Here is a 27420-nt window from a genome sequence, read left to right as displayed (position 1 = left end):
AAAACAGAATTACTCCTGAAGAATCACCACCCATGCAGTGCACTCTGAGAAGCCGCTTTGACTACACACTCAAGCTCACTGGACACTGATGTCAAGCATATCAAGCACTACCACTAAACTAATTGTGAGTAGGTAGCATGCAAACTAGTGCAAGAAGCCAGCTGGGCATGCCATTGAAACATAATTTATGAGTCAATTGTGCTAAAAACTGATCAATATATCCCAGTTAGAATGAATTCTACATCAAAGTGGTATGTCACAATTTGTGTAGGCATTCAAAATGTCACTGTGACAAACCAGCATTATATAATACCCACACTGATATCACATTATAAATTTGAATATTTCATTATGAACTGATATACATATTCTCTTTGATCACCAAACAGAAAGAATCAAAAGAAAGACCCGTATGCACACAGACAGACATGACAGACAGATGGACAAATGGACAGACAGAACAATTCAGAGAAGACAAAACAGATCAAAGCATTTTGAGTTACTTAATTGCAGAATGCTAGCACCTTTGCAGACTAAACTTTATCTACATCACACAACATTGCTCTTACTCTGTAAATCAGGCGATTGAATCCATCATCACAACTTTGTTTACAACTATATTCACTGTTCTCAGAAAGTTTCACTCAAACTTCATCTAGATGATAATGAGATATCTCAAGCGTTGTACACACTTGAACAGATCACATGATCTCAAGTTTGAGTAACAACATAAAATAGTTGCTCTGGTTACTAATGGTAACAACAGAAGAATTTTTACAAAGCTTCATTAATTCTCACTTCTCTGACCAAAGCACAAACACTGAAAAAAAAAATTAAACAAGAATAGATATTAAAGATCAATACAGAAAATAATTTCTGTCGCCCTTCATTTTGTTGTCATTGTTTACAGTCGTTGTTTAGAATTAATTCATGTAAAACAGAGCTCATTCATATTTTAGGAAAGTACGGACATATGACAAAATGATACAGGCATTTTCCAGGCAGAAAATGAGGGCGGGACAGGAGAGGAAAAAGAAGATAGGGAAAGGAATAGAGAGGAGGGGATGGCAGGTGGTGGAGGGGTACCTCAATGAGTTGCTGGGTGCGCACTTCCCTCTCCAGTCTCATCTGCTGCATCCGGGCAATCTTCTGCTGCTGCCGCATGAACAGCCGCTGCTCCTTGTCCCGCCTCTTCTCCTCGGCAAGTTGTAGGGCTGCAGGGGGGACAAGAAAGATGGGGGAGAGGGGAGAGGGGGGGGGAGAGTTTTAGTGTTTGGCTCTGAGCTCTCACAGACTGAGAGATCACAGCCTAATGAGCAGAGCATACCAACCAAGAAAATAACTGAAGTATAACTGAGTATTTTGCAGACTGAAAGATATATTTCCTTGAAATTGACAGTCATCATATTGAAAATGCCCGACAGGAAACATATCTGAGGAGCAATAATGTCTGCACTCTTATTTTAAAATCAGCAAAGAGTCATATTCCTAATATTTTCATCATAATAAACTATCCATATTTTCATGAATTGATTGGCACCCTAATGAAGATTTGAGGCATTTTTGGGTGCAAAATAAAGAACAGTTTGGGAGTAGTGACTTAAAAAGTGTATTTGCAGCCATTTCAGATTATGCTCAGGTCAATGATATCACAAACATATTCGTATCATGATATTCAAATATCTGCCACATGAATTGATATCAAGACACATGATTCTTTGATGATGAATAGTCTTTTCATAACAAAGCAATCTGGATAACAATACTGGCTTGGAAGGAAGCAGCAGAAAATGGTTTTGTTTTGCTCTCTTTACAGCACATTGAAGAGGCAAGAACTTTTAACTGCAAAACAAACTCTGGCAAAAAGGACACACACACACACAAAAAACAGCAACAAGCAAGCATACATACAATTCACTACACTCAGCAAATAATGTCTTGATAGCGTGCCAGAGTTTAAGATAGAAAATGAATGAATGAAGGGGGATCAATAAGAAGACACGTGAGATTTATTTGAATGAGCTTTTCAATAAAGTGTTTCAGTACAGGCAACTTTTTCTGCATTACACAATTGCATGCATTGATTGATCAGCCCCAAAATAAGCAAATTATGCACTGATTGACCAGCCAAAAAAGGCGTTTTCACATCAGCCCGATAAAAATCCAAGCTCGAGATATTTTTCGCGATTGCGAATTATCGCGCTATTTCATTTCTTATTCACATCAGCCCGAAGAGAATTAGCCCGAAATTTTTTCGAGCTAATTCGACAGCTGAGCATGTGCAAACAGCATCAGTAATGTGTGCACTTTCAAAAATTTCTTGTGCTTTGTGTGCAGTTTGCCTCAATCGATCGGGTCACACATGCTAGACATGATGGGATGCATCGCGCTTATTTCTTGAGGCGTTTTCACATTATCAAATAGCGCGCTAGTTCGCCAATTATCTCACTTTTTCAGAAATTTCCCGAGTTGGACTCGAGAAATTTTCTCGACCAGAGCGATACAATTAGCGCGGTAATTTGTGTTCACATTACCAAATATCGTGCTATTTCGTGATCGGGTTAATTTCCCAAGTCAGAAAATATCGCGCTATTTCGAAACATCGGGCTGATGTGAGAACGCCTAAATAGAACATTTGACATAAATACAAAATACAAGAAGGAAAAAAAAAAACCAGGAAGAGGCAGAATAGATATGCATTTGAATGAGAAGAATGCAGACAATAAAATTGTGAATTGAGCCCCTTCTCAAAGCTCATGACGGAATGTGAAGATTGCGGAGTGCAACAGAAAGGGCAAAACCCTTGACATCAACCAGACAGGACAAAATGACATTGGATCACATTGAATCTTTTTTTCTTTTTTTGCACATAAAAACAGGCAAAAAAACAAATTAAAAAAAAAGAGGAAAACAAAGAAATGTGAATGTGATGTATTAATATGTTTTTACTTAGTCAGTTGGCATTCTATACAAGAATGTGATGCTTGCAAAGGTGCGGGGCACAGCATTTGTATTGTCGTGTGAATGTGGTATCAATGTTTGCCTCAATACATGTACATGTTGCAGACATACGTGTACCAGCTGAAAAATGTCTTTTTAAAGCATACCAAGATATGAATTTAGAAGAAAAAAAAATCTTTTCTTTTATGACACAATGAAAGGCAAGAGGTTGTTGCATAAAATGCAGTCCATTGAGGCCAAATGACAAACAGGAAAATCTTACACCTTACAATGACAAGTAAAATAAAATAGAATGCTAAAACACAAGAAAGCAAAACAAACATGAAATTCACAAAGTGCACAGTGCAAATGAAATACAATGTTAGCATGCAAACATGGCAACAAATTAAAAAAAAAATCATTACTAAAAGCTGAACTACCTGGAGAAAAAATAAATAAATTGAATAAGAAATATTTACAAAATTGAGTGGGGAATTCTGTGAAAGCCTCTTACAAAACAAATGCAAATCTCAGTTTAAAAAAAGATAAAAACACACAAACTAAAAACCACTACTTACAAACCCTTACTCTGACGTAGCAACAGCACTGTAGTAATCTTGAAAGTCAATTGAATTTTTTTTTTCTTACTTTACATCAACATTCCATTTACCAAATATTTAAATGGTCTGAATTTGGAATATTGACCACATACATTTAATAGTACTGTTGAAAAACTGACTAATCCTCTTGGTAACAATGTCACATTAAAACATTTATTCTTCACATGTAAAACTTCACAGAAAAATAAATAAAAATTTGCTTCCAACTGATTAGAATCCTCATATCAAGGCTCATCTGCAATTTTCATGTTTACTTCATTATCCCAAAAAAATGAAACCCCCAGAGTGTTTGATCTTTGTTTAAAAAAAAAAATAAAATAAAATAAAAGCACTCATATTCAAGTAACCGCACAAACAGAAAAGGGTTTAGAAACAAAAATAGACGTAAACAGGAATGGCCAAGCTACTGTATGTAACATTCACTATCCATGCAACCTTCAAATATAAATTTATTTGGAACCATGTGTACTATAACGATCATACTCCTATAATGTTGATTCTACAGGTGCCAACGTGATGTGGGGATAATATGTTACAGCTTTACAGCATGTGTTTTTGTAGCTGCTGTTACTATAGAGTTATATCTGTAAGGCTACAAACAAGTATGATGATAATCACTGTCCACATGTACTTGCATTTCCTGCACTTCAGATATCTATTCTTTGCTGTACAGCAGTTGTTTTTCATATCTTAAGATATGCAGCACTAACAGCTGGAAAACTTCCTTTTAGTCATGTTGAGTAAAAATAAAAACCAAAGAGAAAAAAGAAAAGCTGATGTGATGTAAAGTGTAATTCCAGGCATTAAATAGGACATGTGCACACACAAAAAAAATACAATGAATCATTTTCGGTATTTGTCAGGCATCATTACTATTAACGCACAGTTTGTGACGACATGAAAATATCCCTCCATATATTTCCCATACGATTAATTCTACTATAAAAACACTGATCTGTGTTTGGCCTCTCACTCTCTCCCTTTCTTTACATTAATTCCTTAAAACAAATCTTAGGTTACCACATCCTTGTTTATAGTTTTAAGATGTTTTATGCTGTTTTCCTTTCAATTTGATACTGATGCAGCCCGCATCCTCCATGCCTTGGCTTGGAAACACACAAAAGAATGCATTTCCTTGCCATATTTTGGATTTGTGATCATACTCACATTCGGCATGCATTAACACAGAAATTGCTTGGGTTGTTCAATCTCTCATTTTGTAAAATTTCCTTTTCCTTTTCTTTGCACAATATCTCTACTGCAATCTCAAAGTCCTACATAGCTCTGCGTCAGTATGAAGATTTAATTTCCACGTGAGTAGCTTCAACACAGCATTAGATTCTCTACATATTCATTCATAAGTTAGATTCATAACCAGCAAAACATTAACTAGAAAATGAAAGGCCTAGCATTTACAATGGGCTGTAAATCACACACACTATTAGTTTTCCCAAGAAAAACACAAAGGACAGACATTGAGACAAACAATTATAGTAAAATACTTCTTCAACAAAGTCTTGGATCTTAACATCGTAAAATAACAAGGGCGCAAGGCGGCAGAATTCTTGGAAGGTGATACCCTTGAAGTGAATGTTACCAGGAATGCTGGCTGAACAAATAAAAAAGTGTATTTTATTTTTTTAATTCCTCTCTCGTACTTCATCCATTGGAAATTAGGAAACGCTTTGCTTGAACTTGCCTAAACCTTTGATAGAGAGGTAAATGTAGAAAACCATATCATGGAAGTACACAATGGTCTGCCATTCCTGATCCCAAGTCCCATCCACAGAACTCTATACATGCTTGGCACACTTTAATAAGGTTTCTCATTTCTACAGACTAATCCAAACAATACTGAAAAAAGCCTGATGCATGTAGCTAGCTTTAGAAATACAGCATCAATGCAATGTGGTGACCCAGTAACTTTACACATGTAGCTTGATACTGAACAGCTTACAGCCACTGGTCTGCTACACAAATCATCCAACATTGAGTCATAAACATTCAAGCCATGACTTTTTGTGTATATATCCAACCCCCTTCCCCCCCCCCCAAAAAAAAAAAAAATGAAAAAAAAAAAATGAAAAAAAAAAACTGACACAAGTAAACTGGGCATGCCATACACAATGCAATTGGACAGTGTAGATTATTTGCTGAAATAGATTAGGGAGATGAGCAGTCACCTGACAGAATTAAAAGAAAAAAAAAGTTATGTTCAAAATCTTTCCAATCTGTTGAAAATAAGAGGATTTCTCTTCAATCTTTTTTTTTTTTTTGTGGAGGGATACACAGTCAGTTATTAATTATTACATCACTGCATCACATGTATTGTTTTTCCACTTATTCTTTTCGTTACTGTTATTTTGGTTTTGCATTGTCTTTATGTTATTGTGCTTTCTAGTTTTCTTGTATAAATAGCATCTATTATTAGCATTATTATCTTCCCATTATCCTCCCTCCCCCCCCCCCCCCCAATAAAAAGGAGAAAAAAAGAATGACTGTAAAATGATGATGGTTAGAAATTCTTGTATCTAAGAAGTCAGATTTTCACATTAACAGGATTTTGCTGGCCTTTTGACTGGTCTACCATTCTAAAGACAAGCACTTAACGTTGTCTCAGATGGCCTACATTGTACATAAATTGTTTACAGCTCAGTAAGCCGTGCATTTATAAACCATAGAATCTCCACCTTTCTTATAGTTTGTCTGTACAATATCCTTCTATCAACGCAAAAAATTTGTGGGAATTTGGGATATGTTACAGCATTTCTAATGAATACGCTTAGAAGGGTACAAGAGTAAGTAGAAGACTATGGCCTACACTGTACTTCAAATCTATCAATACATGTCTGGTGATTGTAGTTAATTCAAAGTGCAGAGTTTACAGATTTTCCTTATGATGTAAAATTGCTTTTTGAAAAAAGAGAAAAATGATACCGAAAAAAATAAGCAATCAAAGTATTAGTAATTGTGCTTGGCATGTCAACCCGCGCCCCAGGGGGCATTACAAGCCCGAAACTACTAACACAAACTACACACACATACACACAAACATGTGATCTCACAAAAAATACACTATACAATAGAAAGCTGGGAGGATAATTCCCCCCCAAAACCCATGCTGCGTTGCCCCAGTGTTATAGCACTAAAGTGCACCCTCCTTCCCTTCCCCATGGAACACACAGACAGATAGACGGACGAACCGGCGGACTTACCCTGGTGTCTGCGGGTCTCTCGGGCCGCGTCTAGCTGAGCCTGCCTCTCCAGCTTACGCCTCATTTTTGCCTCATTAACCCGCCTCGCCATTTCTGCCATTTAAACACGAAGGAACACTGTCCCAGTTCTCCGTACTCAAAAAAATGCTCACCTTCTCCTCCTCTGTCTCTGCCCTCCTTACTTAGAACAATCCCTTTAATTCTAACTATCTCTCTTTCTCTCTATCTTACTATCTCTCACTCTATTACACATCTCCATCTATCTCTGTCAATAAATCTATCCATTTATCTATCCATCAAACACAGTTTAAAGTTAATGACAGTACACATTAATGAGTTAATAATCTCTTGTAAAAGTAATATATCAAAATGGAAATGTCACTATGAATGAAGTAACTTAAATACCTTCTTCCCAAACATCAGCTTTCATTCTACTCCAGACTGCAACATGGTACTATTCATGTTAACCCTCAATACAAATGGTAGAAAACAGTGGATCCTAACAAAGCCCTTTCCAAAAACTAGTTCCTTATTTTGTTGCTTATTCTATTAAAGTACTTTCAGCCTTCTCTCTTTACATGAGTGACATTTGAGCAAAATTTGTGGGGAAACAAACATTGCAAAAAAGCGGCAAAAAATAACTGGACATGCAAAAGCTTTCCATAAAATGTGCGTGTAAACCGACAAATCATCTGATAAGGGTACTGTGACTGATGGAGCGTTAAGAACTTATTATGCGAATTGTTAGAGATGGTGGTGATGTGACTACAAAATGAACAAAATAAAATTACTCAAAATATGCAATGTGACAAGTGTGACCACTTTACTTGCAGTGTAGAAGCCTTTGATTTTATGTCAACCCCCTATCATAATGACTTCAGCAAATAACCAGTACATGAAGTCTGGTAACTATACAGTACTTTGAATTACTCATGTCCGGATGGGAAAGTTCCGGGAAGCTTCACATCAGGTAAAACCATTCTCATGTTCTCTATTTCTGGTAAGGCAATAACAAAAAATCATAGACCTACCATACAGAAGTACGAGCAAGGAAATACAAGTCATGTTTATATGTTTAATAGGTAAGAAAACCTAAACAGCACTTTTCTCACTGTCATTTTCATTTAATTTTTATCTTTTCCCTTTGGGTGGGGGAGGGATGATTTGTATCTGTTATTGTTTTGTTGGACTTTCCATTATTTGCCTTCCCTTATGCTGTGAAAGTGTTGGAAACTTCCTTTTTTCTCTAATCATTTGCTCTCCTCAAATGTCAAAATCATCTTTGAAACACATGTCAAGGAGCTGGGATGCTCGATCAAGTTCTGGATTGGTTCTTTTTCTGGTTGCATGGACCATGTGCACGACTGCCACAATGTGAAGCTAATCACCTGATTGGTGATTGAAAGCTACCATCTCCACATGACAAACAAAGATTTCAGTCAGATTGTGTGTATGATCAAACATGAACTCAAAGACAACAACCCTCACAAGCAGATATGGATCTATTGACATAAAGAGGACCAGATATGAAGTCAGCATAGCATATTTAAAATTCATTGTGTGAGGTGAAAATCATAATCATCTCTATTGTGTGTGTCTGTCTGTTGTTGTTGTTTTTTCAAAGATGAATGCAAAGCAATGACTGTATTACAGTTCTGCGTGGATTTAGCTTGAATTTTTTTTTTGAAAATACAAAAAAAAGGAGACATTTTTGGACAGTAAAAGACGGATACTGCCAAAGCTTTGCATCAAGTCTGATATTTTTTTTTGGGAGCACAAATGAAGGACAATGTCTGTGGAGGCTGCATTAAAATGCGGTGCTGATATTGGATTTTTGTTTTTAGATCTTTTCCTTGTGACTCACCCTGCTGCTCCAGCCTACGGCGTTCCTTTGCCTCGTTAGCCCGCCGGGCCAGCTCCTGGGCGATGCGTCTCTTCTCCGCCTGGCGCTGCATGCGGGCCACCTTGCTGCGCCGATGGCCGTAGTGCATGCGGTCGTAGAGTTCGTCCTCCGTCAACTTCTCAAAGATGATTCCCTGAGTGTGGAACGAAAGGAAGAACATGCATTCATCAAATGTATCGCAAACAGCTGGCATCTAGTAATATATCCTTCTCCCCGCGATCTCTCTTTCTCTGCTTTAACAAAGCCTATTGTCACAGATGAGTCAACATGTTTGCCTTTGTTCTTGCTTTCTTCATTTTTCCTTACACTTTCTCACAGCCAAAGAATCTACAACCATAAAATATGAAATATCATACCTATCAATTATTTACAATACAAAGACACAATATTACGAAGGGAAACATATGGACAACCGTGAGAATTGATGTTGTCATCATCGGCATCATCATTGTCGTCATGGCAATTTAACGTACAAATGATAACAAATTCATTCCCATGGCATTTTCTCTTGATAGGAAGAATGAAAAGAGTATAGAATATGGTGTCATACCCCATCTCCATCGGGTTTGGGATTCAGGAATTCGCCGATACGCATCTTGGCACTGAAGCTGAAGTGCTCGCGGCCAACGCAGTGGATGCCGCGACGGTCGATGTAACGCACCACTTCGGGGTAGGTACGGAGCTTCTTGCCGCACGGTGCATAGTAGAGCACGTCTCCTTTCAGCCGATCTCCCGGCCCCAGTTGACGGATGATTGTCTGCCGCCGCCAACCGTTGGCCAGAGGCCATCGCACCGCCCTCTCGTCAGTGACACGCAGACGTTTTCGCTTTAGGGCAGCTGTGTGTGTGTGTAGAGGAATTGAATGAAAAGAGAATGGCTATACCAATAAGTAAAATGCAATTTTCACTTGATCTAGGGTCTTTCTGGATGAATCCAGAATTTATGACATCAGTTTACAAGCACAGCTCCACAAAACCACTATGGATAAAATCTATTCCCAGAACTGGTGCATTATTAAAACCATGTTGGCTCTTTGATAAGTGACAAGAGTTGGTAAATACATTGATTTCTTAATTTTTGTTTGTTTGTAATTTCTGTTGAATCTTAATATTATTGAAACACACAAACAGATGTGAAAGATATGACAAGAATGCCTTTTTTGGGGGGGGAGTTTAGCTGTTTTCTTTGTTTTGCTTCGCTTCATCCTGTCTTTACAACTTGTTGTCTTTGTCTTTGCAAGTTTTTGAGGTGCACTCACGCATCTGGGTGAGGAGGGGGACCATGTCAGCAGGCCGCTTAAGGGTCATTCGGATGGGGACCGGTGTGCTGCTCCCCGAGTCAAGGGTCATAGACTCACTGTCCACGGTGCTGCTGTTGCCATTTCGTTCCTCCTCCAGCTCGCTGTCCACAGACTCTGAAAAACCTGCATCAACCACAGAATGCAAGTCACGCATCTCAGGTCGTACAATGTTGCAAGCATGGTCTCAACATCACGGTTACCTACAACATCCATGTCAGCTCTTGGTTTTTCTAGCCCTGGTATTATCATACGTAGGCCAGTATTCAAAACCATTTAATTATCATATGGTTAAGTTTGATATTCTTTTCCAATCATGAGTGAAGCTATTAAGCAGTTTATTGACTACTTTATGAAATAAAACAACAGAATCCACATTTAAATGCAGCCTGTACATGTACCAAGCTTTAATCATACTGCACATTGTAGTACGGCAAATAGGAATATACGTTGATCTTACAAATGATATCAGCTGCTTTGTACGTGGAGTGGGGGCAGAAACAAGATAGGGGAATGTTCTCCTTTTCATTTTGCTAGCACAATCAGGGTTCGTGCCAAACTTGTTTGGCCGATACTCGTAATTGCAGAATAATTATGATATTCCGACTTATGCAGAACTGTTCCCTGAAACAGGGCATTCATTGATCATAGTCTCTTTTATTCATTTGGTCAGAGTCCTATAAATGGAAGGGGTGGGGGCAAGGGGATCAGTAAAAGCACAATCTAGGCAGACAGGGTAGATTAAAAGGACCACTCCTGATGAGGTGATAGTATTGCATGATTGGTTTGGAGTTCTGTAGAAGCTGTTATTTTTGCGTACAAATATTTTCGCGAATGAGGAGGTTACAGATATTCTAACAAGATGTTGTTTTCACGATACGACGCTGGGCTATCGTTAGTGCAAACCACTTTACTGTACATGGCAATATTTTCGCATGTTAGTAAATTTGCAGTTCAACAGTGATTTGCGAAATCTGCACAAAAAATGTAACCTCGCGAAAGTAACAGTTTTGACAGTAGCTGACGCTCATACCTGCCATCTCACCATGCTCCATGCCGTTTATGAGGGAGGAGGGAGTACCTCGCTCACTTTCATCTCTGATAGAGCCCTGCTCACTCCCGCCAAAGCCCTCACCCATGTGGCCCTGCATCATCGAGGTGACGGTACTGGAGCGGGTGACGGCCTCCAGGGCGGAGAGGGGAGAGGTGCAGAAGTTGGACTGGCTGGACTGGCTGGACAGGTTGGAGATGATGGCTGCAAGCTTCCTCTGCAGAGGCAAACAGTGAAAGGATTAATGATGATGATGATGGTTAGGAGGATGATGAGGGTGATGATGATGATGAGGAGGAAGAGAAGGATAACAACAACAACAATAATAATAATCATAATGACAATAGAACTCTAATGAGAACCGAGTAAAGGGATGAAGGGAATATTTACCAAAAATGCTTGTCTAAGTATCTTTTTTTTTCACATTTCAAGTAACACTGCCCAGTCTTCAGCAGCATATCACCTACCAACTTTTCAAACCAGCAAGCACGGTATTTCATCCCAGTACAACACGGTTTCTGATCACTCATTGCCTGCCATAACAGAGTGAAAGTTTACCCCAGTAATGCAGCATTTGTCTCATATGATTTTAGCATGCATTTAGTACTACTGCTTTTGTATCATTTTTGCCACATAAATGATAAAAAACGTTTGAATTTTGTATTGATTCAATGATCTCCTGCAAGTCACTATAACATATTGCACACGAGAACAGTAATTGCAATTGTAATATCCTTTTTCCTACACTCTTATCATAGCAGATATTAAGTGTTCTTTTAGATGGTCAACACTGAGCAAAAATAAAAACCTTTGGCAATGTTGCAACAGGTTTTGACAAAAGTTAACATTTCTATACATTTTCTCCTGCCTAAAACTGTATACACAGAGAAAGATACACATATACACAAGAGACACACACACACACACACACACACACACACATGGAAGCTTCTGAGCTTTCTGAACTTGCCTTTGTGCAATATATATACAGAGATGTACATTATATGTGTAAAAAACAAACCCATCCAGTTTCATACATTTCAAAGAAAACCTAATGTACCAAGGACACTTACAGTCACCAAGTGTTCATATTTGAAGCCATTTATGGATGCGCACATACATGCACATCATATTCATAGCAACACAACACATGCACACACACACACACACACACACACACACACACACACACACACACACACACACACACACACACCAGAAAAAGAGTCAATAACTCGCATCACACAAATGCTGGACATGGTTAGTGTTCCACAAAAATATTTCTTAGTGCCACCTGCAACCATACAAAGGTTGCTCCAACCTCTGGCTGGCAAAGCACTAAATTAGTGCTATTCTCTCCTCCCTGCTAACAAGCCCATTGGCCTTGCAGAGGTAATTGAAGTATCAGAGCTGCAGAGACTTTAAAACGTAAAGAATCTTGACAATTTGAACTCTCTCCACTGTGAAAATTCTGCAGTAACAAGACCTAGTAGGTTTGGCTCAATTGATGTGCTCATTCCTTTGTCAAAATATGTAAGTACGCGAAAGACTAAGCACATTGTAGGATCCACATAAAGATTAAACACATACAGCACAAATACATTTTCTAACTACCACTTTATCATCTGGCATAGAATTAAGCATAAAACAGATGTAAAACTAACATACTATAAGTAGAGGAAAGAAAAATCCTCATATAAAACAGCACTCTATAATATTAAAGCAAAGAGCTTTAAAATGGTTCGGTCATTCTGCAAGACATTGGAAATACAGTTTTCATAGATGGCTTCCCACTAACATGGCTTCCAGCTAAACTGGCTGCATAAGGTCGTAAGTGTGACAGAGAAGATTCTGCACACGAATGAAATTGAACATACACACAACATGTCACAATGGGTGTGCTTTCCAATATGCCACTGCATTGTCGCAATGATAAGTAAAGGACCTGGCTGGTGATATAATTTCCATCATTTTCAACAAAGAAAAAAGTCCTATGCATAATTACACTTCTTTTGTTTAACCTAATGACTTGATGTGTTATTCAGTAACTGCCAGTAGTATAGGCTATTTGCTGGGATATATGTAATATCAACGGCAATTTCAGATTCATGACTTGACACACACATACTCACAGACACGCACATACACACATACACACACGAATCTGCATTGCATTCATTCTCTATGAATAATCTTTTTATGTCAATTAATGAATGCTTTGAAAGGATAGCTAAACAAAGAAAAAAACGTTTTCCAATTATGTAAGGTACATGTATTCCTTCTTTGTTTTTTGCATAAAAAAACAGAAAAGCACTCAGACAGCGCAGATCTCCGCCAAGCAGCTCATCTCCACCCATACACACATGTTGATAATCGTCCACTTTCCCAATGATGAAGAAGCCCTATGTTTATTTACCTCATCAACTTCCTTCATGCTGCGCAGCGCCTCGAGCACAGCACGCGCTTTAGTGCGTGTATGCAAACCTCAAATACGCGCAGCTTGAATGCCCAAGTTCATTGACCCTATTTGCCAAAAGATAAAAAATCTTTCAAAAACTCATAAAATTCCCAGATCACTACAAAAAGATCCAGTCATTTGTTCCTTCTGTCATTATCAACTTTTCCAATAAGTTTCATCCAAATTTATTCACAACTTTTTGACTTTTTTGCAAACAGACAAACAAACAAATCAATGCCGACAAAAACATAAAATTCTGGCAGAGGTTAAAAAAAAAGTCCCTGTGGATCTTGTACTCTTAAAGGCACCAATAAAAACACTCTAGACAACAAACTGAGACCATATGCAGGATACATAGTTTCCAAAGGTATTCAAGCCAAAGATAATACAAGAAAGAGGTGGATTAAAGCAAACTTTCACTCTGTATCTCAGTTGATTTTGTAAAACAAACAGACTAGTGAAAGTTATATCCCACATGGCATTTTTAAGATCCACATGTTTTCACAAACTAGTAATGTCTGTGAGAATCATCATTCTTCAAATAAGGGGTGATGATAAAATCTTCATCCAACAAGTCTTCCATTGTTCCGCACATAACTTTAAAGTTAAATACTAGAATACCCTTGAAATATAGACGAAAGTATATCTGACTGTTCACTCAGTCTTTGACATTCGATGGTTATAGTGTGCTTCATTTTTGGTACCTACCCTCTTTTTCCTCTCCTTGTTCCTCTCTTCCTCATTCTTGGCATGCCTCCTTGAGCTGTTCAGACTGAGATCCTGGGGCTGGTCCGAGTCTCCATCAATGGACCCCTCAGTCACCGACTGGGCCTTCTGGGCTGCCATGCGGGCCGCTGCTGCTGCCGCGGCTGCAGCGGCCGCGTTGGAGGCCGTCTGGCGGGCCTCCTTCTCCTGCATCATGGCCGCCTGGCGCTCGGCCCGTGCCCGCTTCTGGAGCCGCAGCTGTTGCTGCTGAGCCTTGATCTGCTGCTCGAACTGGGCCGTCAGCGCCATCACTCTCCGCCGCTGCTCCTCCTCGCGTAGGTGCTGCTCACGAAGATTTTGCTCCTTCATGGCTCGCTCCTGCCCAGAGAAGAGAGAGAGACCCAATCACAGAGGACATGACAACAGAAGATGAGTTACTGGTCCTTACAATAAAACTTCACATCATACAGTACATTCATGTACACTGATACTTAAAACGAGGAATACAATTTTTACGACATCCAGAGTTTAGCAATGCAAATGTTAAGTACTCAAAACTGTATGCACATGGACATGCGTTGCAATCCAAGTACAAACTGAATTTTCAAGAAAATACTCAAATGGTACCCAAGCATTTCAAGTAGAATAATATATAGCACTGCAGTTTGTACAAAGATTGTTTGTTATTTGTGTACTTCATGTACATGTACATGGAAGTTTCTCTGTTACAAAACAGGAATAGCCCAAAATGTAATTTTAACTCTTAATATTCATTCATACACACATTCTGTATCTTTTGTGGCTATGTGCCTACAAATGTACGTTCTACATGAATATGTAAGGTAACACTTATTTTTTGTTTGGAAAATTTGCATCAAACTTGAAAGTTGATTTGAGTACATAATGTTGTAATGAAATATTGTTGTAACAGCACGAGGTGTGGTTATACTGATTTCTGTAGAATGATAATATATCATTATTAGTATGAGGGTTTTTTTTTATAGATTGCACAACCCTGTGTAAATTTCTAATATCTCAGTTTGCTAGCCAACACTATAAATGAATAATAATGATGATAATATTATATGAACCTAGACTGCATTATCAACCATTCATATCAATATATCATGCTCAAATATCTTAACTACGCTGGGCTCTGTGTAGAGGTTACAATTCATGAGGCTTTTGACGAGCCCTCATCCATTTTAATTCTTACATGCTGTTGTCGTTACAAGGGAATGAGTGAGCATGAATAGTTGAATCAAGCACTAAACACTGCTGGGATGGGCACCCAGCTGCTCATTTTCCCAATATAACCTTCATCAGTGTGACTGTTTTGAGGACATGCTTGACAAAGAATTAGCCAGAGTGATGTTGTTTCCATAGTAACAATTTCATTCCCTCAAAGACTGTAAAGGGGGGCAGAGTGGCTACTGCACGCCACACTGATCTACACATTCAACTACTGCCACAAAAGCATTTCAATGCTGACATTTAGACCTGCAAATTGTGCCTTGTTGAGGTCTGTTACTTTCAGAAGATAAACATCAATCCAAGGGGACAAAAAACCGGCAGTGGAATTATCATTGGGCTGTTTTTAGCATGTTGTTATGCACAATTTGTATAAAAGGTCAAATCTCTTCAACTGCAGGTATATCTTTCTATTCAGCACACAAGATTTGTCCACCCTTGCATGGCTACAAGCTTTCAGCACAAACACCGGCTGTGCATACGAAGAGGATTCACGTTCCCAAAGGGGAAGTCATAAATACACAATGAAATCAAAACATTATCTTCAATTTGCATACAATGTCTGCAAGCATTCTGAATTGGCTGGCAGATGCACAGCCAATGCAAATGTCACCTTTGTATCCCTAAATATTCTAGTATTAACAGCAGACAACTGAATAGACTCAACATGTGAATAAAAACAATGCCACAAAAACACGCCATGCAAAGGTTGCACATGCTGGTAAAGTAACAAGATAACACTTGCCTGTCTTCGTATATCTATATTTCCAAATATAACTGAAGATATTGCCATAATCTTACATAAAGCTATAATCATTAAAAAAAACCAACAAACAAACCAACCCATGCCTTAAAGTTGCAGTATTCAACAGGATGCTACAAACTTCAATGAAGACCATTCAAACTTAATAGTATAGGAAAAGAACAGCTGAGAACCACATTCACTGTTATCACAAAACACTTTTAAATGTAACCCAGGCACTATGTTAGGGCTCGACACCAACTTTTTTCCTCTGCTGGCCCATTTGGGCCCTTCTAATAATAATAATACAATAAATTTATTAGGCGCTTAACACAGATATATCTATTAAAGCGCACAGTTTACCGGAAAATCAATACTTAATCCAAAGTAATACAAAAATACCCACAAAAAACCCCCCCAAAAAACATCTCTCAAATCTCTTAAACTGAAACTGTTGTGCCTAAAAAAAAAAAGAAGATGTAGTGACCCCAAATAAAAGGAAACATAACAATCTATTTGACTTTTAAGTGTCTGATCAGGCCACTAAAGATAGCCTCTCTGAAAATCTGGTTGCCAGACATCAATTTTTAGTGGCCCCAGGCAACCGCAAATGTTAAGCCCTGTATATATTGGCAAGTTTCTATCATATACAACAGCAAAGCAAAAGAAAAAAAAAAGTTGTCAACCTCTGCAGGAAAAACAACTAAAACTAACCACTATAAACAAACAGCACAGATGTAGCAGAAAAAAACACAAACAAACAAACAAATGCATACTCATACTTTGAAAGAAAAATAAGACACAATTTGGTTTAAGAATGGAGAATCGCAGATCTATATAAAGTGTGCTAAATCAATGTTGTACATTAGCCAAATTCATTTTTATCACATCTGTTTTGGTTGTGGATAAGGAAAAAAATTGCCAAATATGACAAAAATTCACAAATTGGCAGCTCTGAAAACACTGGATTGGAAATTGCCTATCTGTACACATACAGATACAATGTATCTGTAAGCTTATACATAGCTTCTATCCAGATTCCATCTAATAACTGTCAACTGTTAAAGAAAGTTCCCAGTTTACAGAGTCGCAACAACAAAGAGTTCGTGTATAAAGCTTCCACATATAACTAAGAGTATTCAAACATTTTCAAATGCCCTACAGATGTCAATTCACATCGCATGCATCTGATCACTTGAAATATATAAGAACTCAAAAGAAAAAAACAACACCACTGCTACAAGGGTGAAGGGTATTTTGCTATGAAAGAAAACCTGTAAGTATTCTAACGAAACCAAAGTGTACCGTACACGAAAATGGCAAGGATGTCTCTATCGCAACTGTAGAAGAAAACAAATATCTATGATCGCCTATCAAATCCAATTTATCAGTTTCGTTGAGCCTATTAGCAGTGTGGATTTTAAATGTCAAAGGATGGTCGCAGGGATAATAGCTTGTCTGCTGTATTTCATCTCGCACTTTTGTTATCTGTCGTTCTCCTGCTCTATCACACAAAGGCTACAGGGATGGAGGGAGCACACTCGTAAACACATCTACGCATCACTTCATGACATAACTCAATATATTGAAATGGTCATGGTCTGAACATGCATTAAGGCACACATGTACACTGTAAAATAGATTAATGAGCAACGTGGGGGAACAAAATAGGCACACACACTACTACAGTTTGATACACATTTGCACACATTTGTATGCTAAAAAAAATAAACAAAACAAAACAAAACACAGCATGCTACTCTGCAGTTGTAGCACGCTGTGGAAACATACGTCTGCCTCAAGGGCGCGACACGGGGCTCGTTATCGGCAAATAAACTAAACGTGTCAATCTGCCCGAGCTCTGAATCATATCAATCCAATGACAAAGCAGAATAGCAAAACAACATGGACATAATACAACACTTTGACAGACAGGGAAAGCCACATAAATGCACACAAATTACACGGTGCAGAAGCGAACAACGAGAACACTGGTGATAGCTACATTCTATTGTTAGACCCACTTGAACAAAGAGTAGAGTCAATTGTGAGAACACAGGGCTTTGGGGCTTCCTTTTTTTTTTATATGAATTACTTCTTTGTATATGTTATCTTCCAACAAATGGATTTATGTACATACATGGATAAAACATATGGTACTATGTTTGTCATTCTGTCTCTTGATATATCATAATGAGTATTTGACTCTTTCCATTCTGAACAAAAATGAAGAAAGTTCAAGTTCTTTTGACACATCATATTGTCAAAGACAATGGTTGCCAAGGAAACAAATTTTTCAAATTGTTCAATTTGTGTAATGAACAGAGCAAGTATAATTCATCTACAAAAATGGGTAGAAATAGAGTACTGATTGTATCTGTGTTATAAATTGTTGGACTATCATTATTCTGGTTGTTGGCACCAAATGAACTTTCGTTGTAACTATCTCTTGACTTAAAGGGAACGCAAACCCAAAGAGCAATGTGGATTGAGTAAAAGCATTAATATTAATAGAACACATCAGTGAAAGTTTGAGGAAAATCGGACAATCGATGCAGAAGTTATGAATTTTTAAAGTTTTGGTGCTGGAACCGCTGGATGAGGAGACTACTAGAGGTTATGACGTATGAGTGGACAACAATACAAAGAAAATATAAAAGGAATTCCACAAAAAAATCACTTTTATAGTAAAATGAAAGAGTACTTGACTAACCGCTTTCAGAAAACAGGGGAATAAGTGCTACCCCTAACATATGTCAGTATCAAGTTGATGGAATGTGTAATTTTCATGAAAAATGAATTTCTATTGAATTCCCTTTATATTTTCTTCATGTTGTAGTCCTCTCATACGTCATAACCTCTATTAGTCTCCTTATCCAGCAGTTCCAACACCAAAACTTTAAAAATTCATAACTTTTGCATCGATTGCCCGATTTCCTTCAAACTTTCACTGATGTGTTCTACTAATGTTACTGCTTTCACTCAATCCACATTGCTCTTTGGGTTTACTTTCCCTTAAACTGCAAGTCCTGTCTAACTGCATCACAAACTAAATCAAACCAACAGAAACATACTTCACTAGCACGAGCAAAAAGAACAATGCACAGACACAAACAGCAGTGGACTCAAATTTCATGCAAGTACCATGTAATTTCTACTAGCAGGGCCATCATTTCTTTGCTTTTTTCCACCAAAAAAAAATTTGATAAAACACATAGACATTGATGAATCACCTCTGGTGTGTCTGAGTCATTATCATCTTCTCCGTCCTATAGGGGAGGATTAGAAAGGTGAGGGAAAGAATCGACAGGTGACAAAACACGAACATGGGTAATTGATATCAAGTGTGATTTCCCCTGCAAAGCGAACAACGAATGAGTGTTGAGCTCTACAGTACGGGTCACAGATACAGAGCGTTAGCACGCCTTTACTGGGATAGAATGACAAGGTGAGTTATGAGCGTTTTAGATCGAAGAAAGATGAGAGACGTTAGCGTCATGTTCAGAGGAGACAAACGACAGACCTCTAACAAAATTCAACAAATGATATGTGAATTACAAACATCATTCTAATGTTAGGCGGTCAGCCAAAACGACATCTTATACAAATGGACTGCTTTGCCCACCGCATATTAAAACCATATCATATTCCATCACTTCTGCCAAGACAGAGGATAGGGTGTCCGCACAACAAAAACAAGAAATGGAATAATATTACATCTCTGTTCAATTTGTGTCTTTTGAAGTTCATGCATCCCTTTTGCAACCCTGACCATTAGATTCCTTTCATGAGCTGGTATATTGCAGAGGTAGGAAATTCGGATCTTTCTTCAGAAAGATAACACTAGAAACTTCTTTCTGATGTTGGGGAAACAACACTATAGATTTCCAGGACATTTATTTGGACCCCGAAAACAATCCTAGCATTATTCTCAGTACAACAGGGAAGCGTATTCAAAAGTGACATGGGGTTAGTTTTTCATTTTTTTTTTCAAAATCTCTGAGGTTTATTTAAATACTGTAAGATTTTCATTCATGAAATTGGGAGACACATTATCCTTCAGCAATGCAAAATTTTGTGACAATTGCAAAAGGGATATTTGACCTCTAGATAATTCATGAGTGAGCCATTATGATGTTAATAACAGAAGTGACATCAGAGGGAATATCACACAAAATACACAGTTCTTTTCGATGAAATCAATGTGATAAAATCAACAGAACAAGAAAAGATAGATGAAATCACACAGTAATGTGAAAGGATAGCAAACATGAGTGTCAGTGAATTATTCTACATAGCCTGCTAAAACATGACAATATCAAATGACTATGACGTCACTTGCATTGAGATATCTTCACTTCATATACATGCAAAGAAATGCGATCATAAATTTCTTGAATCTGTAATGCAAGAACTGACTTCCTGTTCTTTGTTGGGTGAAAGGACATAAAACTACATCAGCCTTGATTATGTTCAGATAGGTCATGAAACACATCTTCAATAAATCAAAAGTTGCTGGCACGTAAAATATAAAGCAACTTAAGATGAAATAAGTGGGATTGTCATCACATGACCACAATGAATCTCCTTTAGGTGCTCACTGGATACTTGATGACTTAATAGAAACGTTAGGATCACCAACTTTTGCTTGCATTGATCTATTATAGCCTGCTATGCCATTGATTAGTATGCATTGCTAATTTGGTTTGTCTAACAGGTGTACATTATTTGTAAGACTAGGATGACAATTCCAAGGGCCAACAGGGATGTACTCTATCATTCACTAGCATCTGAATTGCTCAGACTTCCATAATACCTACAATATTTAAAACTAAACTTTTCAGGCTTGTTTCTTTCATCCAACCGCTCCACTGAAAATAATACTCTCTCAAAATTTACATGCAATCTTATCCACTAGATACACCTTTCATTTCTTGCTCATTTATTATTTAAGAAAAACAAAATAACAGGCAAAACAACAGGCATTACATGACACAGCATTGAGAATAGAAATTATATGATTTGAAAATCTCCTGACTATAGTTATTTGAAAGATCATTAAGAGGATGAATGAAATTTCCACTCAGTCTGCACAACATTTTGAGCAGAAAGAAATTAAAATATTTCATGGCTTTGTTGACGAGTTCATTTCAGTTTGTTCTTCTCTATGTTTCGGTCATTGTTTTAATCGCGACCTATGCTCAACAAGCTCGCTTTTAAGTAGGTTCCTTCGTATTTCTTTAGCATTCATTCACAGATTCCAAACTTCATAGATTGACCACTATATGTTTTATATATTTACAATATTCTATGTATGTCTCCAGCTGGACATCATGTATTTCATTTAATTTTACTATATTTGATGTATTTTTTCATCGAGAAATATGAAAATTAATTGAAATTGAAATTGAAATTGAATTTCACTAGCCTGAGACAGAAAGGTGCCTCTATTAAATGCCTGGACACGTAACCACACTAGCTTCCATTCAAGTCATAGTTTACTCATTTCTATCTCATCTCTATTCCCCCCCCCCCCATCCCCTTGAAAAAGCAAACTTGAGAACAGAAAAGAATACATCATAAAGAAGAATAGAGCTTTGCAACATTAGATCCCACCAAGAAGTCAAACCAAAATGAAGTATCTTCATCACAGTTCAGCACTCCAATGAAACTGTGATTATTCTGAAGTTGACATACGTACAACGTACCAAGCATCAAGCACACATTGACAGAAATAACAGACTCTGACTTCCAGTCATGGCAGTCATTTTGTCATCTCTTTCAAATACACAACAGCTCAATGTCACATAAAATTCACACAAAGTCACATATCACACAAATACACCCACACTGTCATGTACTGTACATATACAATTCTGAAGGGTGCTGGTGTACACCATACAGTGGCTTGCCTGTGCATATTTTGCTATGTAAATACGAGAACTGAAATAGCGTTCTACTTTCCATCAAATCATTCATAATAAAAAATCTAGGTCACATGCTGATGACGCCTCTGCTTACATTCCCCACAGTCAACAGGCCATAAATGTAGAGTCATGCTGATGAATTAAAGGAGACAGTCAGCCCACAATGCCATAAAATGACTATTATGGACACTTCCAGAGTACAGATAACTTCATCTCACTTTTATCGAGCACATCTGTCAAACTCTTAACTTCATCTGCAAACCAAGCTTTTCCAATTCAAAAGCAACACTTTACGTTTCAAGAATGAACACAAAGGTGCATCATGATATCTCCCCTATTTGCAGCAAAAATCATGCGATCTCATGTATGTAGCATGAGTAGGAATTTGAAACTGAAAGAATAGAAGATCTTATCTGTGACTGAAAAGTAGAAAAAAAAACAGTCGAAGCTATTATGTAATCCTCTGGACTGATTAGAAATTGGGATTGTTGAAAACCTGTAAAGGTATGGTTTGAAGGCATTACACTGCATTGAAAAACCCACTTTCATCCAAAATTTATCAAATAGCATTTGTATAATACAGATAAGACAAAACCTAGATTATATCAAACTTCTCCATTTCTATCATTTATCTAACAGGCAATCCTACATAAAGTAATATGTGTATGAAGTGTGTGTTACAAGGAATTTTTATTAATGAAACTATAGCAACTGTAAAGTATGGTTCCTGAATGCTTAGCAAACAGTTTATTCTTTTCTCTCCTTTTTTTTTGTCCTCAAAAGCAGTAGTTTCCTGAAGCCAATATGAGGATTAAATATCCACCATGTTTCCAGCTGCATGCTTCTGAACTCACAGTGAAAACTGCAGCTGCAAATCTGCGCACTAAAGCCTGATGCTTCCTACTGCCTGTGAGTCGTCAATAAAAACTTATCTTGTCTGCGTTTTGCTTCCCTTAACGCTATGCTACATCTACTCCCAAGTGAATCATTCTCACTTCCTAATCAATTTCTACCTCTCGTCAGATAAGCTAAGCTGCTGGGATAGCAAAATATCACCTCGTGAATATGACAGGGTACAACGTATCATTTGATTGGGCTCTCGTCTTCCGCGATTCTATCCATCGTCCCCACACCACACCCCACCCTTCCCTTCCATGTACATGTTTGCTGTTAACTTACAACCTACCACCTGTTATGAGATAGGTGGGAATGATGGTGATTAATTAGGCGAGAGGAACAGCTTTGAAAGTACTCCCGGAATCATTAATCACACACACATATATGTACTACAGCACACTATGTTCAGCTCCACTAGGAAAGACATGTTATCTACATGAGAAGCACAGGTTACATTTTCATTCATTGAATTTGATTTAACAGAAAACGGGTGGGTGTACAGATCATTACATAGCAGAAGATATTGAATAAGATCACCTCAAGTGCTGTTGAGGAACAATCACAGACTTCATCTTCAAGAAAGATCTGGCAAATCATGTACACATACATTTTGAAAGTGTTTCGACAGAAATCAACGCCCTGTTTGGATGCAGTGATATCCTAACTGAGTGGGTTTTCAGTTGCACTGTGACAAAAACACATCTCATGAAGTGCCTGATCTATTCTCATAAAGCAAACTAGTCAACCACAGAGCCAATTAATCAGAAACAAGTGATTTTGAAAAAGCAATATAAATCTTTTCAGAAAACCTGGTTTAGTATGCACCAAGAACTTAAAATCAGAAAAAAGTGCTATTTCTCATGTCAAGCTCATTTAAACAGTCACATTCTCAAATACACATACATTCACACACACACACACACACACACACACACACATACACATTTGCTTGCTATGTTACCACATATCAACATATTGCGCTTGTATGATAATGCCTACACATCTCTTTTCTTTTCAATAAAAAACTAGTGATGATATGTTTATTGCATGGTTAGAATGCTTTTATCTGTTTTATGTTGAGAAATGTGAGAGACAATGATTTGAAATTGAAATCTAGAGCAGAATACATCTTACATATTACACATGTAGGTGCTGCTCTACGTCATAATCATGCTTTGATTCGCTTTTTCTGTAAGAGTATATATGTCAGCACTAACAATTTTCTTTTGATCATAATTTTCTAAATGCACGCTGCGTGTTTATGTGGATAGGGTGAACTACATAAATGTCACAACTGATTGTATACATGCAATTTGCTGAGTACAGCACTTGTATTTGAGCAAGTTAAATTAAAATTATTAAAACAAAAATCCAATGGTACTGGAATTATGGCACATTAATTCACACTGGTATTCGAGAGCCCTGCAGATGTCTGAACCTGCCCCATTAAATGATGGTGGTACAAAGTTGACATTTCGGAGACCGCTTTTCTTGATTAGGGAGACTGCAGCCAGAGAAGCTGATTCTACTTGTAAAAATATTCCTCCATCTAGGTCAATACTACCCCTGAGGTTCTCTCTTCAGACCATCTTCTGCAAATCTCACTCTATTCACCGCTATGACACAGTTTTATGTAAAACAAGCAACGTGCCCAGGGTACCAAATGGAATGTGAACAATGTACATACATATTGGACAGTTGAATAAGAGAACATGCATAATCCTCCTTTTCCCTTCCTTCCAAATTGCATCTTCTCAGCAGTTAACGAAACACAAAAATGTGGTTTCCATGACAATGAATTGGTCTCATACACACACACACACACACACACACACACACATACACACACAAATACACACAGCTAAAATATAAACATGAACAAACATGTCTTGTCACACTTATACCTTTAGGCTGCAATGTGCACCACAACAAACATTCAAACTGCTCGAAAACTATGGAAGTACTGTAGTTCACTCTGTAAGGCTTTGTGAGTAATTGACAAACCACACACTAACTCTTGTTTGCCCCTTTCAAACTTTGTCTGGCAAGGAATACAATTATAACAACAACAAAAAACACAGACTTTTTTTTTTTCCTGGATTGGTTGTATGATGCTCAGCAAAGTGCTGTACGCATGTAAGGATAAGACTTTATGTCAATTGTCACATGCCTTACAATGATCTGTGTGCATCTGTCAATATGGTATAATGATGTTGGAAATGAAATGCTATAACCATCTTCTTTTCAGACTGTTAAAGGAATGGTATAGTGCTGGATGAAATTGGGCTTCAGGCTTCCAACTTTTTTTGTGAGATAATGAGAAGCCTCTTATGAAATATTCAAGAGCATACAACTCTAAGAGGAATTCATAGTTTATTTGATGAAAATTGGTTTTAAAATGGCTGAGATATCCAAAAAACACAGAGGGCCTCAAAAGGTAGGATTCACCTGTTATTATAAGATCACTTTGTTTAACTTTGTTTTGTGATATCTCAGCCATTTCAAAATTGATTTCATCAAATAAACTTTGAATTCCTCTAAGATTTGTATGCTCTTTCATATTTTACAAGTGGTTGCTTATATCATCTTGCACATTGTTGAAATCTGAATTCCCATCTCAACCAAAACTATACCATCCCTTTAAATTTTCCTAGCAGTTTGCGAATATATTTCCCATTGATTGTGTCATTAGACCACACCCTGTCTCCATTGCATCTTATATTCTCACATACTAGTCTTGTATTGTCATCTAACTGCCTTATACTGTATACGCTATATATTTCGCGGGGGTTTTATTTTCGCGAATTTCGCGAGTCGGGAGCTATTCGCGAAATTAACAACACGCGAAAATATTACCTTCCAAAATGAATCCCTTGCCTTGATGATACAGAACTTGTATTTCAGTACTAGTATACCATGTCACGGCTTACCGAACAGACCATACTGGCTAAGCTTGTTTACGCACGTCCACGTCTACTTACGAATACTGTAACGTTAGAGAGCCAATCCATTATCGTAAGGGGACCACTCGTCAGAAATCTAGCGCGATGGACTTAACCACTTCAAAAATGTTGAATTCTAACTTACTAGTTCGCAGAGTTTGGTAAGTTTTTTTCATGCAGTATATAACTAGTATCATTCTTATTTGCTAAGTAAGTTGAAAATTCACACTTTCTGTGCCACTTCATATTTTCTCTGGTCCCCCCATCGCGAATTTAACCACTCGCGAAAATGTGTGACAGCGGCAATTCGCGAAAATTTATGTACGCGAAAATTATAGCGTATACAGTAATTGAAGAACTTCGAATAATATGCATAGTGCAATGTCCTCAATACCAGACAGTTCTTTATTCACTGGCTAAAATATGATTAAGCAGCTACAATTCTCACTTTCTACTGAGCATCTGTCGGCAACACACCACAGTTTTAAAAGCTTAATAGTGTCTGAATAAACTGGGCATCAGCTCATTCAGAGGCCAGGCTGCACTAAGAGGGTACAATTATTAATTTGTTCAAGTCCATGAATGCCTCAGGTTCAAGTCCAACAAAACCCATTGCAGCGATTTCTCGCCAAAACCTCAGAAAGCCCTTATTTCAAATGAGTTTTATTTAAAGAGCATGCCAATTCTTTTTTTTTTTTTCATTTTGTTTCTCTCACCAAATGGTCTTTCTCTTCAATGCAGAAAAAATGTAGTTCTACCAAAGCACAGCCATTTTCAAAGGTTTTTTTTTTCTTCCTGTTTTGTAGTATCATGATTTATGTTCTTTTACAATGAAATATTGTTGTACTTTATTAACCAAATTATTTCTTATACAGTAGTTCATGAATACCATCCACAATATTCTGGTGTTTATGGGAAAAATTTCACACTGTTCCAAACACTTCGACACCACAGTCATGAATAATTTTGGTGGGTTTTTTTTATTAGTTCTTTAGAAGAGGTGCGGTATTCTTTCTTTGATCAAACAAGACTGTGAATGTGACTGCCTAGAAAGCATTGTATTTCGTGAAAGGGGAATGGTACAATGGAATTTGATAGCACAATTACTGTTAGAGTGATTATTGTGTTACAGATCCTGATGGAATCCCATTTTCTTTGCTCAATTTTCCACTAACAAAAGATTTTCTGAATGTCTTCTACCAGTGTGTTTTGAAGTACATTCCAAGAATTGTATCTCTACACACACAAAGAACTATAAAGTACAGTCAGTGGGTGAGAGGGGTGTATAATCGAGATACTGACATTCTACAGCAGGTGTATAATTTACCTTTAGGGCAATGCCTTTACAGGGGTTTCAAACTATTGCAAGGTTGCTCAAATATGTTGATTGGCTTTATCAATCTCTTTAATCGATTGCATATCTACACTTCATATGGAGTCAAGGACCAATGTGTGGATGAAGGAGGTTTGTG

At 37.6% G+C, this 27420-nt stretch overlaps 1 protein-coding gene across 7 annotated transcripts in view; it reads right to left on the bottom strand.

Annotated features, from left to right (window-relative positions):
- The window catches only part of LOC139737552 (bromodomain adjacent to zinc finger domain protein 2B-like), a 122277-nt gene that overhangs the window by 25464 nt on the left and 69393 nt on the right, over positions 1-27420 (bottom strand). For 5 of the 7 annotated variants that reach the window (XM_071648231.1, XM_071648237.1, XM_071648236.1 and 2 more), the window contains 8 exons: positions 19416-19451; positions 14193-14567; positions 11009-11243; positions 9937-10101; positions 9229-9515; positions 8640-8811; positions 6776-6868; positions 1087-1214 (listed from right to left, as the gene is read on the bottom strand). In XM_071648231.1, the coding sequence (XP_071504332.1) occupies positions 1087-1214; positions 6776-6868; positions 8640-8811; positions 9229-9515; positions 9937-10101; positions 11009-11243; positions 14193-14567; positions 19416-19451 (1491 nt within the window). The remainder of the gene's footprint in view (positions 1-1086; positions 1215-6775; positions 6869-8639; positions 8812-9228; positions 9516-9936; positions 10102-11008; positions 11244-14192; positions 14568-19415; positions 19452-27420) is intronic. The other 2 variants (XM_071648235.1, XM_071648233.1) reach the window with 2 other exon arrangements.

This window comes from Diadema antillarum, unplaced genomic scaffold, assembly GCF_040938485.1.
Source record: "Diadema antillarum isolate AM-2024a unplaced genomic scaffold, OU_Dant_1.0 seq00000696_RagTag, whole genome shotgun sequence".
In the NCBI taxonomy this organism is placed as follows: domain Eukaryota; kingdom Metazoa; phylum Echinodermata; class Echinoidea; order Diadematoida; family Diadematidae; genus Diadema; species Diadema antillarum.
The sequence above is the reverse complement of the archived record's forward strand: the minus strand, read 5'-3'. Positions and strand labels throughout refer to the sequence as shown.